The 17,944-nt window shown below is 35.6% G+C and overlaps 1 protein-coding gene across 1 annotated transcript; it reads right to left on the bottom strand.

Moving 5' to 3' along the window:
* Positions 1-9,247: 9,247 nt before the first annotated feature.
* Positions 9,248-17,561, bottom strand: LOC136224337 (ABC transporter C family member 10). Its single transcript, XM_066012656.1, has 12 exons — positions 17,313-17,561; positions 14,244-16,409; positions 13,745-14,065; positions 13,583-13,669; positions 12,883-13,470; positions 12,631-12,795; positions 12,064-12,358; positions 11,677-11,891; positions 11,292-11,597; positions 10,233-10,296; positions 9,906-10,145; positions 9,248-9,805 (listed from the first exon to the last, which is right to left on the bottom strand). The coding sequence occupies exons 2-12, from the start codon at positions 16,293-16,295 to the stop codon at positions 9,693-9,695; spliced, it is 4,446 nt and encodes a 1,481-aa protein (XP_065868728.1). The 5' UTR covers positions 16,296-16,409; positions 17,313-17,561; the 3' UTR covers positions 9,248-9,692.
* Positions 17,562-17,944: the final 383 nt, after the last annotated feature.

The raw sequence follows: 17,944 nt of genomic DNA, 5'->3' as shown, positions 1-17,944 counted from the left end.
CAAGACTTTGGCGTAATTTTCTCCACCAAACTAATTTAGACTGTTCACTATTACTCTAATAGTGATTGGGGTGGGTGTCTAGATGACAGACGGTCAACTGGAGCTTTTTGTATCTATCTCGGTGACAACTTGATCTCCTGGAATACTCGCAAGCAACCCATGATTGCACATTCTTCTATGGAAAGTGAATACAAAGCGGTTGCTGATGCTATTGTTGAACTTTTTTGGATTCAATCCTTATTATTTGAATTACGCCTTCCCACTCCTCGTCATGTTCAGCTTTGGTTGACAATGTTGGAGCTATTTATCTCACCGCCAATCAAGTTTTTCAGGCTCATACCAAACACATTGAACTTGACTATCACTTTATGTGTGAACAAGTCTATAATGGTTTTCTTTATGTTCACTTCATTCCGACTGAAGATCAAGTTGTAGAATTGCTAACCAAGCCTCTTTCGAGCATCCGTTTCCCATTCTCTGAGATCGTCTTAATATATGCTATCAACATCGGTTTGAGAGAGACTGTTAGTGTTAATAATACATTTAAACTATTTTTATTATGTAACTCATTGAGATAACACTTCCTATCTTAATGACTAATTTTTCAATCCTTCACCTATTAGGAGTCTTTCTTGTATGCCTATTTAAAGGCTTATTCATGTTAATTGAATTAACTGATTTAATCCAAAGCCCTAACTCACAATAACACCATACTTCATAAAAATCAAACTTAGAGGTTACGTAGTTAAAGAGAGAAGAACTAGAAGCTTTAATATTCCAATGGAAAAAATAATCACCATTGACACAACGAGTATGATACCATTCATCAATGTAAATATCAAACCACAGATCTTAGAATCCCATTTAAAGGACCAATAAAAATCAGTAGTTCCAGTAAAAATGGTTCGAAAACTAAAGGAGTACGAGTCTATATAATGGAAGGTATGTTCTCCAAGATCATCATCGTGAGATTTACAATGAATAAGTAGGTCCTTCGATCTAAATTGTTTGTAATTTGAATAGTCTCCTTCGCAACACTACTTTTTGTAAGCACCATCAACAATGTTATGACTGTTACCACCCACAATTTCATTTTGTTTTTTTTTTCTCCTTCTTCTAATCTCTTGATGATGTGGAACAAAGTGTTGCTTCTAGTTACGTATATAGTCTTAACAATCAATACACTGTTGTATATGTAATTAATTGGAATTTATTTGCTACGTTAATCAATAAAAAATGAAATTATACTTTAATTTATTCCATTCAATACTATAATCAATTCAAGAAGAAGAAAAAAAAAACTAAAATCAAAGAAAGAAAGAATAGCGTAATAGAAGAATGGGGATGAAGCGTAAGGAAACTCACAACTTGTCTACCAAGGGAAGCTCATCACTAAATTGGAGAGTATATGATGGAACAGAGATGGAGAATCTATAAAACGTGATTTGAATGGAATTAAGCATAAAGCATAAGATAAAATTACTTAATTTTATTGGAGAAAGACGGGATTTAGGATTCCATTTATCACAAATATCGAACTCAGAGACTAGGGGGTCAAACATACAAGGTCCAGAAGCTTTAATTTTCCAACGACAGACATTATCATAATTACATTGATGACGATCCCTTTCATCAACATAAATATCAAACCAACGAGTTTCGGAATCCCATTTGAAAAAATCAGTAGTCATAATAACATTGGGATGAAAACTGAACAAATACAAGCCTTTATAATGAAGGGTATGTCCTCCAAGATCATCATCGCCCGACTTACAATGGATGAATAGATCTTTCGTCGCACCTAAATCGTTTGTCACTTTAACTGTTGTTGCATCACTGCTGTCCCTAAACACCATCAACAATGTTATGAATGTTACCATCCACCATTTCATTTTATTTTTCTATTTCTTCTAATCTCTTATGATGTGAAATGAAGCGTTGCTACTGTTTTACCTACTGTTTGTTGTTGCTTTGCTGTTTACTGTTACGGCTTGCTGTTACAGTTTGCTCTTTGTAAAAGGCTGCTTTTCTGGTGTAAAAGGCAAATAGGAGACCATTAACCAAACACCTAATGCTGCTTTTCAATTGTAAAAGGCAAATAGGAGGTCACTAACCAAATACCTAAAACACTCCATTTTGAAGTGAAAAGGCAAAAGAGTCTGAAAATGAGCAACCAAACACCCCAATAGTCTTAAAAGTTAATGTACCATTTAATTTGCAATCAATTAGAATTTATTTACTAAGTTAGTTAATTACCCAATTTATCATACACTTATTATTTTTGTTGATGTGTTTGACGTTATTTCGTAATTATTGATTTGATTTCCTGATATAGAATAATGCATAATTTTATATATTAAGCTTATGTTTGTTAAATTAAATGATTAATTTAACTTTCATTTCCTTTAAGACTTTTATATATATAAAAAAGATTCCCTTTAAAATTGAGTAGAAGCATTTATTCTATTTTTCTTCCTTTTTTCTATCTTTTCTTAACCTTTTTTTATCCAAATTTATCGCTATATTTTTAGAAATATACGAAATGTTAAAATTTTACTATTAATGTTTAAAAAAAAAAAATTCAAATTTACCCATACCTCAATAGAACATTTGAACAACATGTCTCGTCGTTATTTGAGTGTCATATTGAACCTTCCAAACAAATTTGTTGATATATTAAAGCAATTCCGTATATTTTGTGACTATATTAATAACGTGGTAAATATTTTAGACAATTTTTTTTAGTGAGCTGCTATTTACCGCAATATTTTTTCCACCTACCGCACTTTTTTGACAATTTTGCCCTTCTCATAATTTAAACTCAAAAAATCAAAACTCTTAAATCCTCTCTATCTTTTTGGATTTTCAAAAAACCCGACCTAAAACGACATGCCGCCAAAGGCATGAGCGGGTAAAGGCTTCATGAATGCTCCCGTAAGGTTTTTTTTAAAAAAATTACTCCGAAATCACGGGTTCCGCCTCCGAAACGGAGGTGGAATCCGTATGAATTTAGCCTAAATGGACGGGACGTGCCGTTTCCACCACAGGTGGAATGGACGAACTGCCCGTTCCACCCGTGGTGGAAATGGCACGCGCCGTTCGGTCCACCGTACGGTGGAACGGTGCGCGCTGCCCGTTTAGGCCAAATCCATTTTTAAAAAAAATTCAAAAAGAGAGAAAAAAAAGTTTTGGTTTTTGAGAAAAAATTATGAAAAGGGCATAAATGTCAAAAAGAGTGCGGTAGGTGGAAAAAATATTGCGGTAAATAGCATTACCCTTTTTTTTATGATTAACTTATATGTGGAAGACTTGATTGTTGGTATTTTAGTATGTTTTTTCTTTTTAAAACTATATTAATAATAACCTTTAAAAAAGTAATGCATCAATTAAAGTTGACTTGAATGGTTAAATATCTCAAATTGCTTAAAATTAAACTAATTTGTACAATTTTATTGTAATAAATCTAAAATCCCCAAAACAGTAAAGATGCACCTTATCATTTTTTAATTAATTTTAGGGTTAAGGTGTAAAAATACCTCTAACGTTTTGGGTCTGGCGTAATTTTACCTCTAACATCTAAAATGATACAATTTTACCCTTAACGTTGAAAGCTAAGAGCAATTTTACCCCTAACGTCGATAAATTGGATCAATTTGAGAAATAATTCATCAAATTGTCTTCTCGGTCATGAATCTTGTCATCTACACTTCACACGTGCGTCATTTTATTATTAACAAATTACAAACATATGTTGGGATGTGAAAAAAATTAAAAAAATATACTGTCTTTTATACGAATTGGACAACAAAAATTCAACGAATTTATAAATATTAATCTTCAATTCTATTATTAAATTATAAAAAACATGAAATCTTTTTTTAAAATGAATTGATATGCAATTGGTGGAGAATAAGGAACAAAAATATACGTGTTTTATAATAGTGTCTAAAATTGACCCAAATTATCAACGTTAGGGGTAAAATTGCCCTTGGCTACCAACGTTAGGGGTAAAATTGCACCATTTTAGACGTTAGGGGTAAAATTAGTCCACTCAAAATGTTAGAGATATTTTTATACCTTAACCCTTAATTTTATTATCAATTTCTTTTCTCGTATTCTTTCCATCTGTACAATATTTTTTATATTTAAAATAAAATAAAATCAAGCTACCTAATATTGTGATTTGTGGTATTAGTAGTAGTGATTTAGGTTACCAAATTGATTGGAACATGATTCTCAAGCTAAGAATTAAACTAATCAATATTAACAAGGAGAATAGAAATCCTATTAAACAGAACCACATGTTTTATAGAAATATTATAAAATAATTTTATCAAACTCAAATAAATATAAAATAATCATAAAAAGCTCTAAAATGTAATTTCTGTAAAAAACTTTAAACATTTTTTTTTGTTTTCATACCAAAAAAAAAAGAAGCTAACCATTTATTGTTCTACAAAAGGGCCGGTCTAAGGATCCCATTTTGAAGCGACATTTGCATCGTCCACGTCACACCCGATGATGATTCGAGTGAGCCCCTGCGTGTGAGAGAACATTTTCCCTAGTAATTTGTTAAAGATTTATAAATGTCATTTACTTATAAACTAGTTAAGATTCTCATTTCTTTCATACGTGGGGATGAGAATGCTTAGTTTACTTTTATCTTCTTTCAAACCATTTCAAGTGGTTCACTTTGAACATCAATTTCTCATTCACCACTTGTCCGTTTTGAGTTATATTATACCGTTAAAAAGATCTCAGGGCATAGAATACGTTGACATATTTCAAGTTATTCTAAACTTCATTTATCCTTTATATATTTAAGCCCGAAGTTGACGAAAATAACAAATCAAAAATTGTTTATAATTTGTTTTGGATATATATCATTTATAAAAATAATTTAAAATTAATTATATATATTTAATATATATAAATATTATTTATTTATTTATTTATTTATTACATCATCCGGTTCGATCAATCCGAACCATCCGATCTAACTAAGTGATCCAGTTATAAATCCGATTTGATGTCCGATCCGATTCTAATAACATTAATGAACGAAATCTTTTTAATTAGGATGAAATACGGAAAACAAACATATGGAATTAAACATATTCTTCGCCGCATCTAAAATCGTTTGTCATTTGAATTTTGAACAATCTATCACTATTTTTGTAAATACCATCAACAATGTTACTATTTTGTAAAATCTATCACTATTAATCCATTTACATTTCTCACACATCAATAACACCATTTACCTGTAGATTGTAACAATGTTCAATGAACTTTAGATTAAGTTTTAAAAAGTTACTATATTTCATTTTGTTTAAATAAAGTTATTAAACTACGTGATAGTAACATTTATGTGATATATAAGCACACGATGATACATATCGGTGTAGATTTTAATCTTAAATCAACAAATAGTATTCTTTTCTAGCTAAACTAGAAAGAGTTAATACCAGGTTTTACAAACTAAATCCGTAGGAAGTAGAAATTTCCTAATTGAAGGTTAGGAACCTTAATAAAGTTTCATAAATAAGATAATGGTTTTTTATTAATAAAAAAAGTTAACACATCCTTACAAATAAGAGGCTTTATATAGCTCTCTCTAATCAAAAGTAAAAGACACAAATAACCTACTAGGGTTACAACTTAACAAAGATGAGTAGGGGTAGTATAGGAAATGGATGCATAAATGGCATTTAGGGAAATAAAACAAAGGTACAAAACAAGAATATGAAAGTGGCATAACCGTAGTTAAAACATGTCAGAATTTGGGCAGCACTTGGTCCCCTTGTCCCCTAAGTCCATTTGACCCTTCTTTGGCAGATTTAGCAAGGCCACAAGGCGTGTAGGGGTGCCACACGACGTGTGGCCTTCGGGAGCTGTAAGCTCACTCGGCGTGTGAGCAGGGCACACACCGAGTGGACAAATAACAGAAGCTCCCCTAGCTTCTGCCTGAGCTCCACACAGTGTGTGGGGGGTTGACATGCCGCGTGGGGCAATTTTGCCCATTTTCTCCACACACTCGTCTATGCTTCGTTCCTCGCCCGAGTCCCTTCATCCAAACTCAAACCCTTGAAGGAGATGCCTGCATCATACACTCCCTCTTGAAAGGAACTTGACTTCAAGTTACTCGTTACATATGGAGGAGACTTATTAGTCTTGAGCGGACTCCAAGCTCTCAAATCGAACCAAGGTGTTGTTTGAAATGAATTCAAAAAGCCCATTCCACACATTTTTGGATTCGCCTCCACACGAACTTCACCCCTAAAGTTGTAAAAGACGCTAGGCGCTAGTCAGACGGACATGGTCCTTACTAATTAATCAGATTTGTATTTTTTGTATTTATTTATAAAATAAAGAATCATATAAACACAATTAATATAAGAATTATAATATGTAAAAATAATAATATAAAATATTTAGGATAGAAAAACATACATATTTTAATATTATTTACATTAATATCCTTAAAAAAATAACAAATAGATCAATAAAATAACATTTATAATAAAAGGTATCAAAATAAAATAAAATTAATATTCTTAAAAATACATTTGATAGTTTAAGGTTTTTTTTAGTCTTTTGTTATTTAATATTTTATTTAAAATTAAAAAAATTGACATAAAATTTAAGGACCAATTTTTTCAAAAGGATCGTTTGGGAGCCGTTTGGGACCGCCTGAGACTGCCTAGTAGGCCAACAATCGGTTACCGATTTATATCGCCTGATTAGTGAAAATCGGTACGGTGTTTTGAAAATCACCGCTTAGGCATTGGCCGATTTTTATAACACTGTTCACCCCACATTTCAACTTGGGACTTGCCTCGGTTCTCATCCTCATTGACATCCGTCATCCACTTTCTACCAGTATCAAATGGGATATCTCAGCGAAGCTTGTCAAACCCCTTCCCCACAATACCTTGCATTCTCTTCCAAATTCTCACATTATGTCGAACAGACCAACCCCAAACCTTCTTGGTCTCTACTCCATTAACTTCAAGACTCACCACGACATTCTTTCTCTCATAGACGACATCAAATGGAATATCCCGATGGCACTTGTCGACCCACTTCATAGTGATTCCAAGAACACTCGCGTTAGCTCCTCCCTTATCTTGAGCTAGCAATCTTAGAACTTCTAAATTCGCGTCTTCACTAGTTTGGGCACTATCCTGCAACTCTTGAATATTTCTCATTGTATCAACATCACCCGGATGCCATTCACATTCATAAGATACTCCATGAAGCTCACATTCTTCACCACAAAGCTACCTCTTATAGATTCCTAATAGGATAGATTCTTCCTCAACAAACACATCATAGATCCCAACACATATATTTCAACAAAGCACAAAAGAATAAGTTCATTTGTGTCATGCATGTGCTAGGAGCAGTGGTTCTTTCAACAGGCGTCACAAGGTACCCTTCATCTTACTCTCTAGAGTTCAGTTTACCGTGTGTAGGAATATGTGTACTATCTCCCGGATCCCATGCTATGTCATGTGGTATCTTCCCTAAAGGTGGAAGCCCTCGAGGTTACTCGTTCAAAGACACATACTTGTCACTTTCAGACATTTGTTCAACTCCCATTGGAGTAGTCTCCATGAATTTACTGATGCACTCATTCAAATTCAACTCCCAAGTTGGATAAGCACTCAAGATGACCTTTCTTTTTCTCAATAGGTGAACTCTTCAAAGGTGTAAAGATGTACATGATTCCTCCTTTGTGTATAGTGTACGTGTTGCTTCTTCCCATATGGGATGCATCATAATCAAATTGCCATAGCCTTCCTAAGAGCACGTGACAAGCATCCATCTCCACAACATCACATATAGCTTCATCTTGATAAGTCCTAATGGAGAAAGGAACCTTACACAATTGAGTAACTTGAAACTAAGTATCGAGTTCTAAATAATTGATCTCGTGGACTATGCTCCTCTTCACTAGACATTAGCACTCTCGTCGCCAAATACACTTTATGCTCATCGCCATCACCCTCACCTTCATAAGTATCTTCATTTTGGCTCCACTTAACATCCTCCAAATCATCATCACAATGTAATCTATCTTCATCATCTTCATAAGGAGCCCTGTGTTGATTCCACTCAATGTACCGAAGCTGATATTCATCATGATAGAACACATCTTCATCATCTTCATAAGCGGCCCCATGTTAGTTCCACACAATTTTCCGATGCTCGTTCTCATCATAGTAAATTCTATCATCTTCATTATAATCATTTTTATTCACATGACGATAACATTCACCATCCTCACATGTCTCATCCTCGGAAGCGTGCTCTCTCTCTCTTCAACCACATACTCAAATTCATTATCATAATAGCCAAGATCATCATTTCTTTCTATTTCATTCTCAGATTGGTTCTCCTCTTCATCAATCTCCCCTTCTAACTTATCTTCCCCATGATCATATTCAAATTCGTTCCCCACTCCGTCAACAATCCATTCTTTACCATTACCTCTCGTTTCTTCCCACTTCTCCTTATAGTTCAAGCCGGCTAATCCATTTGAATTGTTACCCGAATCAAATGACATGTTACATCCCACCATGGTTGAACCACCAACATCTTTCCCATCACCATAGCCATCAACCTCCACACATAATGTGATTTCCTCATCCTCCTCAAAGAGTTTGTCAATCCTAAAACCACTCTCCCCCTCTTCAAGATAAATAACCTCACTTTCCCAAAGCATACAAATTAAGTTGTGTCTAAGGGGCATTTTATCAAACACATGGGAAGCACCCTTTTTAACATGAGTTCCCCCAATGTCCTCGTCTACAAACAATCTTTCCTCCTTGTACATACATGAACTCACATTCTCATTCACAATTTCATTATCAATAAACTCCCAATGAGAATCTAATCCACAAACAATATCACAAACATCCAACTCCTCCCTAGTAATAGGATTACCCACAACTTCAATATGAGAAATTGAAAGTTTAAGATTTACCTCGTCAATGTGTAATTGGAGGACCTTAGAGAGAAGAAACCATTTTATGTTGTAGGTTCTTTACAGGAATTGCAGTGTTTGTTCTATATTAGAATTTATCCGTATCAACACCTTTCATTGGAAAACTTTTATAGGCAGTTTTTTTAATTAGCATCAGAAATTTTGATGAAATAGCATCTGTGCTATAAGTAAGAATGCATCAGGGTAAATTAGTAGGAAAAGAATCGTAGAAGATGCGTAAACTTCAACGGAATCTGATACGATAATGTGGTTGATATTTCATAGAAAACACTCCAGTACCACCAAAAATGCTTCTTCTACATAGTGATTAAATTACATCCCTCTCTAAAAGAGGCCTATGAAAACTATGATGTCTTTTCTTTACTAAATTCCCTAGCACAGATTCCTACATGGTCTGCTCTGCCCAACAGAGTGGCATAATCTGAAAGCAAGAGGCATACCTGGTATGTTTCTTCCCCGGTTAATACAAGGTGCTACACGTTATTTGACCGTTGCACGATGAATAATCCAAGTGTTTGTTTATGTCACTTCTGAGCTTTTAAGTATTCAAATTGGATTATAGAAATAACCTTTTGAATTGGTTACTTTCCGCCTCCAGTACTATACATCTTTAGCTACTTCCTAACTGAACATTCTTCAACTCGCAATTTATGCTGCTGAGCTATATGTTCAGTCAGCTTCAATGTGATTCTGCAGACTCGTACTGTGACCAGTATTCCTTGACAAGCAGGCCAAAGAGGGAACCTTCCTTCTTAATCAACTTCATTGGCTCATCATACTCCACTATTTTACCTGGAATGCAAAAACTTGCCATCAATACATTCCGAACTTCCTCTTTATATACAGGATACAACCGTATTTTTGAAAGATATTCTGTAAGTAATGAACTTACCATCACTGATAGCAAGAACCATGGTGCAATCCATCACAGTTGGTATCCTGTGAGCTACTGTGATCACCGTGCAATCTGCAAATTCAGAACGAATAGTTTTCTGCAAGATCGAATCAGTTGCATTGTCAATTGATGCAGTTGCTTCATCAAGCACCAATACTCGACTTCTCCTCAGAAGTGCACGCCCCAAGCAAAACAGTTGTCTCTGCCCCATGCTCCAGTTTGCTCCGTCCTCCACAACTGTGTAAGAGGCAGTCAATCATCTAGTAGTGTTTTTTATAATCAAAAGTGAAAACACACCATGTTGTTTGGCATTTAAAAACCTACCCAAGGAATCTAGTCCCTGCTCTTTCTCCTGGACAGCCTCTCGAAGCTGGCACTTCTCTAAAACCTGGGAAATGCAGTGGAGAACATTAAACAGAATGAGAAGCCACTTCTATGTAACTAATCATAGTTATTGAAGGCGCATTGTGCACTAGGGCGCAAGGCAAAGGAGCGTGACTAATTGACACAAGGTGCACTAAAAGAATAAGAACATATAAAACCATAAATGACAATTCTAAAATCAAAACGCAACAAATACTAAATCATGACAATATTAATCATCAATCCTAATATGCAATAAAACTCATATTCTAAAAGTTAAAGACTTCAACTAAATATTAAATCTTAAGTTGACTCATGAGAAGTCTTCAAATTTATCAATCACTCATCACCATCACTCTTCTCATCTCCAACATCATCAAATTATTCTTCAAGGATTTGATCCTCGTCATACTCATCTACAAAGTCAGTTTCCCATTGTGTATATGCGTCTCTGCGAAGTTTTTCATTATTATTATTTTGGACTCTTGATGTAAGACGAAGAGCGCTTGATGCGCCGGTTAGGAGGACGGAAGAGTGGCAAGGGGATGTAGTGGTGAGGGGTAGGGGAAGACCTAAGCAAACTTGGAGGAGAGTGATTGAGAGTGATATGAGTTTATTAGGGATTGAGGAAAATATGATAGTGGATAGGACAGAGTGGAGGGAGAGAATTTGTGTCGCTGACACGACTTGATTTCACGGTTTTATATGATGGTTCATGTTAGCCGACCCCGAATCATTTCGGGACTAAAGCTTTGTTGTTGTTGTTGTATGTGTCTAATCCAATGGTGGAGATCAAAACCCTAAATAAAAACCATGTGACATATAGGCGCCCGTGGTGCGTCCTTTATAACCATGGCCAGGCGTGTCTTGGCGACAACGTGTGCCTTTGGGGGGTGCTAAGGCGCTTGGCGTAGTGCCTTGTGCGCCTGGCTGGAGCCTGTGGTACGCTTTTTAACAACTATGTAACTAATTGTTTCAAAAGTCAATATACAAATAACATATAAACGAAATGGAAATTACCTCCCAAATATCTTGATCAGTATGTTGAGATAAAGGGTCTAAATTGTATCTCACAGTCCCGTTAAAAAGAGTAGGATCTTGAGGTATTATTCCAAACCGGGACCTGAGATCATGCAGACCAATTTTGGATATGTCAATGCCATCAACAAGGATCTTTCCTCCAGCTGGTTCAACTAGACGAAATAGAGCTCCAATAAGGGTAGTCTTTCCACTGCCAGTACGGCCGACAATACCAATCTTATGCCCTCCTTGAAATGTGCAACTGATCCCTCGAAGAACCATCGGTGCATCAGGTCTGTATCTAATCTGTATTAAGTCAAAAAAATTCAGTATGTTAAACTTACTGATTCTAAAAACAAGCGTCAAACCGAAAAACAAAACTCACCTTCAAATCACAGATGTCCACTTTACCCACTTCTGGCCAATTGGGTGGGGGACGGCTATCTTCTATCACCTCAGGGGCTTCACTTGGTATATACATGTATTGATTAAGCCTTTCAACAGAAATGATATAGTTCGCAATAGTGCACTGGTTTTGAATGGAAAAAACCAGGGACATGTTTAAAGAAAGACCATAAGAAAGTGCCATGCCAATGAATCCTGCAATGGTAAAATCACTTATTACACTATCTATCGGATAGAGAAGATTCAGAAACATCAAATTTTAATATTTAAAGATACATCACAGTAAATGTTAGATCCTAATCAGAATGATCAAGGTGGATTCTAGCAGACAAACAATATAATATGACACAGAAGTTCATATACTCACCGGAACTGAAAGTCCCAGGAGGAAGCAAAACCATGCAGAGTGCTGCAGAAGCAAGAACAGTTGCACTGAGTGTTTCTAACCGTTGAATCAACCACTCGTTTGAAGAAAAACTGTGAAAGAAAGGACTAGCATTTAAGTCAATGAGGTATAGACTCTTTGCAAAAAAGCGTTCTTCCTCCTCGAAAGCTCGTATGGTCACAGCACCAGCTACAGATTCAGCTAAATGATTTGCCACAAAAGATTTGGTTGTACCATTTATCCGCATCAACTCTTTTGCTGTGGAAAAGTAATATCTCTGCAGATTTGGAAACAATATACTCTTTAAAATTCTTGGAAGGGAAGATCTGGAGAGTGGAGAGAAAAATGAAATATTGGCATTTTCACAAAATCATCTAAAAGATAATGATACTGAGAATTCTCATTCAAATCATATTAAAGTTAACATTGCATGGCTGTATTAGCTCATACTGCACAAGATTGAAAAATTCTTATGGGTGATTTATAATGACAACGTAGAAACATATCTCCTGCAGAATATTACTCAGGAAAGAACCTTGTAAAATTTACCTGTAAACGAATCGCGAGATAAATCATTGGTATGGAGACAAAGAGGACTTGCCAGGTGATAAAAGCTAATACTCCAAGATTAGCATAAGTATTTGTTGTAGCTCCCATTGCAAAGACTAAACTGAATGGAACATCAAGATCAACGATACTCAGATCAGCTGATACCTACGAAACAACAGATGCACATATGCAGAATATTAGTTTATCATCTCTCTTAAAATCTTCCAACATTTTCTTAATCAAGATGCTTACCCGACTAAGTATTCTTCCGAGTGGCGTGGAGTCATAAAATGACATAGGAGCACGAAAAAGGGAGTTTAGCAGTTGTGAAAATAGAGACTTCGATGATTCCAGACCCAAAAGGACTGTAGACAGTGATCTGCCTAGCAAGAAGAACGTTGAAGTAACTCCAATAATCAAGTAGACTGCTATCAACTTCAATGGACTGACATCAGGCTTGTCAACATTAGCTGCCATCCAAGAATTTTGTGATACCTGGCCAATAACAAATGTAAGTTGACAAAGAGCAGCCAGGGAGAAGTACAAGTATCCTTTGTTCTGACTCAGATACTTAAGATAAGGCCTAGCTCCTGTATCCCCTACTTCTCTCTCTTCTAGTTTGATCAGTTGATCTCCTTTGGACACTTCAATATGCTTCTCTACATAAGTCTTTTTGATCTCTACTTGAGATGATTCTCTTTTCTGAGGATTGCTGATATTGGTCAGCCTTTCAGAACCAGCTGTTTCTTTGTGAGCATTTACTAGGTCCTGAAATTCTTTGCTTGAGGCCAACAGCTGATGATAAGTAGCTGCTTTCAGTATTTCTCCATCCGACATCAACTATGGACAAAGTAAATTGATGAAACAGTTATTATGTGGAAGAATTCACAAATTATGATAAAAGTAGAATTGGCTTATTGCCCAAACTATATACATAAATAAAAATACTGACCAAAACAGAATCAAATGCTGGCAGGAAATCAACTTGATGTGTCACAAGTATAACTGTCTTCTTTGAAAGCGCTCCCATTACATATTCCTGCCAAAGTTAAAGTCAGCTTCATTGAACACTAAGAAACCAATAATGATTCTTGCTATTAGAAATTGTAGTTACATTAAATAAGCTTGTAGCAGTATGTGCATCAACAGCACTGAATGGATCATCCAAGAGATATATATCAGCATTCTGATAGAGAGCACGAGCAAGTTGAATTCGCTGCTTTTGACCACCACTCAGATTTACTCCTCTTTCTCCTATTTCAGTAAGATCACCATAAGGAAGCAATTCAAGATCCTTTACCAGTGAACATCTCTCAAGTGTGTCGTGGTATCTTTGTCTATCCATGGCAGATCCAAATAAAATGTTCTCTTGTATTGTTCCGGTTTGGATCCAAGCTGTTTGAGAAACATAGGCAATCCTCCCACTTATATGAATCTGCAGGTCAAAAAATTGGAGCAAGATCCTTAATCAGTAAATAACTGCTACGTTTAGCTCAAAAAGAAGTAAATTCAGTAACAAATATGTGTTTTATAGTAATAAAGAGTGGACGAAGATGGAAATAACAAAATATATCTGGTGAAATTGGAGAAAGAGAAAGGTCAATGATACTTACAGTTCCCTGAGTGTTTGGAATTTCTCCAAGAATTGCTGCTAAAAGTGTTGATTTGCCAGAGCCAACTTCTCCACACACAGCAATCTTTTCACCAGGTCTAACCTCCAAAGTTACATTTCTGAGGGTAGGTTTCAATGAATTCTCTTCCCATGAAAAAACAGCTGATTTAATTGAAATGGAATACTCCTTATTCTCCGTCCTTAGCCTTTGACGGACATTTCTATTCTGCAATTCCGGTGCCTCAAGGAACTTTACAATACGTGCAAAAGCCACATTTGCTTGAATGACAACTCCTATAACATCAGGGATAGTTCTAATTGGATCTTGAACAAGGCGTAAAGTTGCAACAAAAGTGAAAACATTGTTAGCGTGAAGAGGAATTTTGAGGAAATAGCAAGCACCGAAGGTGGCAGCAGAGACCATAACAGGGGAAGACCAAAAGAGAAAGCTATTATATGCTTTTCGTAATTGTACTGCTGATAACCATTTTTCCTCTACTTTTCTTAAATTTTCGATAACATTCTTGAAATGGTTTTCCCATGCATATAATTTCAAGACCTTCATGTTAACAAGAGACTCAGTACATGCCTTCAGTCTTTCATCTTGCGCAACCATAAGCCTAGACTGAAACTTATGTTGTAACTTTGCAAGTGGAGTATTGCATAGCACAGTGATTATAATAACAATTAGTGCTGCAAGAGTTGCTAGCCCCACTGCATTGAAGAGAATAAAAAGAGATATGAAGAGTTGAAAGATCGTTGTCCATGTCTGATGAAACCAGAAGGGGAATTCACCAATTCTATAGGCATCCACCGAAACATAGTTCATTATCTCGCCTCCTGAATGCATCAACCTGCCTGCATTGGACAATCTCAATTGCTTCTTATAGATTGTAGCAGTGAGCAAAGACCTTACCTTCAAACCAATAAGCCTTGACCTAAAATACCACTGCCTTTGTGATAAGGACTCTAAGCTCTTTGAAATGAAAAGTGACAAGGCCAATACATAGCCTTCATATTTGAAACCTGCTTTTCCTTCAACAACCAAGATGAAGTTGTTAAGAAGCAGAGGACCTGCTGACAAAGTGACTATCTTCAGCAAAGCAAAGATCCCGGAAATGAGAATTTCTTTCCAGTGGCATAATATGATTGTTCTCAACAATGAAGGTTGAGAGGATGGCTCAGACTGTTTTTGCTTATCCAATTGCTCTAGGAACAGCATATAACAGCTTTCTGCTGTATCAGCCTCCCGCAACTTTGGTATGTCCTCATCCTCTAGAGTCTTCTCTCTGCCTTCTTTCATCATAGCATTCAACCACCAAAATGACAGCTTACTAAATAATCCTGCTCTAGCAAATGCAGTAACTTGGACAACAGAGTTGATTTTACTAATGCCACTAGCCTCGCCATTTAGAGGAGCATAAAGACCACCCTCACTATCATCAATCTCTTCCTGTTTGTATCCCTTGTAAGCGCAGAATAATAATAATATTGCTCCCGGAAAAGACAGTACATCTAAAGTTATCTTGATCAATATTCCATTACCTAAAATGCCAGCAAACAGGGATAAAGCACATACAATTCCAGAAAACAAGAATGTAATAACAGAAAGCAATCGCAATGGCGTCCTTGCCAGATGCTTCCCTCTGAGGCTTATGGTTAAACTCACCAACAACCATGTGAACCCCTGAAACACTGGTAGTAACCACCTGTTTAAGGGCAAGGCAGTTTGGGTTTTCCTCAATTTCTCTTCTAGAAGCCATATGCCCAAGCACAGGTAGACCAATCCAATACAGCCATTCAAGATTGCAGAAGCTATCTGCAAACCTGAAAAGCCTTGAAATCGAGGAGGAATTTTATTCATTTTGGATGATTTTTGTGTAAACTTGTACAAAAGCATGATCAAAAGCATGATCAAAAGCAATAGATCCAAGAATAAGATCGAGGCATGATTGACACATGGAGTGGGTTGACTTAACAACATGACATATGAATCTCCACCAATCTTTGAACTGTCTGATTGCCCACAAACCATCGTCCATAAGTCTGCCATATGATTCGCCTTTTGCCGGTTCCTTCTTTAATTTAGCACCTTTCACTCTCCGGAGTTCTTCCTTCTAGGCTGAGTAAGGACATAACCTTTTATTCTTCCTTCAATCTTCGAACACTAAATGGAATGAAAAAGTTTTTTGTCGTCAAAGAAAATTAATCAATCAAAGAATGGAACAAAATTGGATATCGTTCAACCCTTCATAGAGAATTTTACAAATTTCAATTGACTTAGTAGGTTGATACTAACCACCACAATTCACAAAGACACACTATAAATTTTAATGATAAGTTTAGTTATTAGCTAAAACGAATATGTACTCTGTCCCCACGAAATAAAGAGAAAATGAAGGTTGGTAGCTGAAAATTGCAATTAAGACTAACTATCACTTCCTTAATACGAAGAGACAAAAAATAAATATTAATATGCATACAAACAGAAATAGTGAAAGAGCTTAATTACATTGATACGATGTTCAACTTGCAGAAAATAAGAAGTACCTTATATATATATTGGGTATTTTGGAATATAATAAGTTAAGATTCAAATCCAGCAATTGGTTCACAGTTCACATTCACATTCACACACACATTCAATCATATTCTTATGAAATAAACGTCACCAAATTCATCACTACCTCTCAATTCAATTTCTGTCACCATCAAGTAGATAGAAAAAAATTATTGTCAGAAAGAAATAGGAAAAAGTTACACAAAAAGCAGTAGGGACTGGCGTCTAGCAATCAAACAACTCAATCATTCAGTTACCATCAAGCAAATAAATAAATGAATAAAAAAAAAAGTACGAAATCGTCGTATTCATACGATTACTTCAAAACCTTCATTAGCAATTTAAATCAACCATTTCCGTTTTTGAAAAAAAAAAACGAAAGGAGAAACGTATTTCAGGATTATTCACAAAAGAAGATGAATGAAAGAGTTCTACATTTACAAACATATATAATCCTTCCAAAATACTTGAATGCGTATAGAAATGAAGGAAAAACGATCATTAACTAACCTGTGCAAGCAAAGTTTATTTGTGGAAAGTTTTTGGCAATTACGAATTAATGGATTGCACCGAATTGCAGGGATACTATAAGTACATAATCAGAGGAGTTTGTATCTTTTAGTATGGGTTTTGTCGAGTATGAGCAAAATAGATCATAGAAAGAGAAAGGGAAGAAGACGAAGAAGAAAAAATGAAAGAGATGATTACAAGAAAAATGAATTAAAAGGAGGGAAAAATGTGAAATATAGATGAGGGCGATGCGAGTTTGAGGAGCCCGATGTCGTCATGGCTCACGCCTTTCTGTGGCCTTTATCGTAATCTTCTGCCTCCATACAAATTTTCCAACTTTTTTGTATTTCAATTATTCATCATTATTTATTTATTTTTACTTTTTTATGAAAATAAGTACATCATTATTATTCATTATTACTCACGTGACAAACGAGCCATCACAATTTTAATTGATAAATTCCCAATAATTAAGCTGTTTAATTACTATTTTTTTTTTTTAATGAAAGTGGGTTTGAGCCAGACCAAAATCCCGTGTGCCGTTTCAACTTTTTTAAATTTCGGCCAGTCAACTCCTACCAAATGGGTCTATTCTCTTTAAATGTCTCGTCAATACATTTATCGGTATTCCT

Source organism: Euphorbia lathyris, chromosome 1 (genome assembly GCF_963576675.1).
Source record: "Euphorbia lathyris chromosome 1, ddEupLath1.1, whole genome shotgun sequence".
NCBI lineage: Eukaryota > Viridiplantae > Streptophyta > Magnoliopsida > Malpighiales > Euphorbiaceae > Euphorbia > Euphorbia lathyris.
Note: the sequence above shows the minus strand (reverse complement) of the source record. Positions and strands in the feature narration are given on the sequence as shown.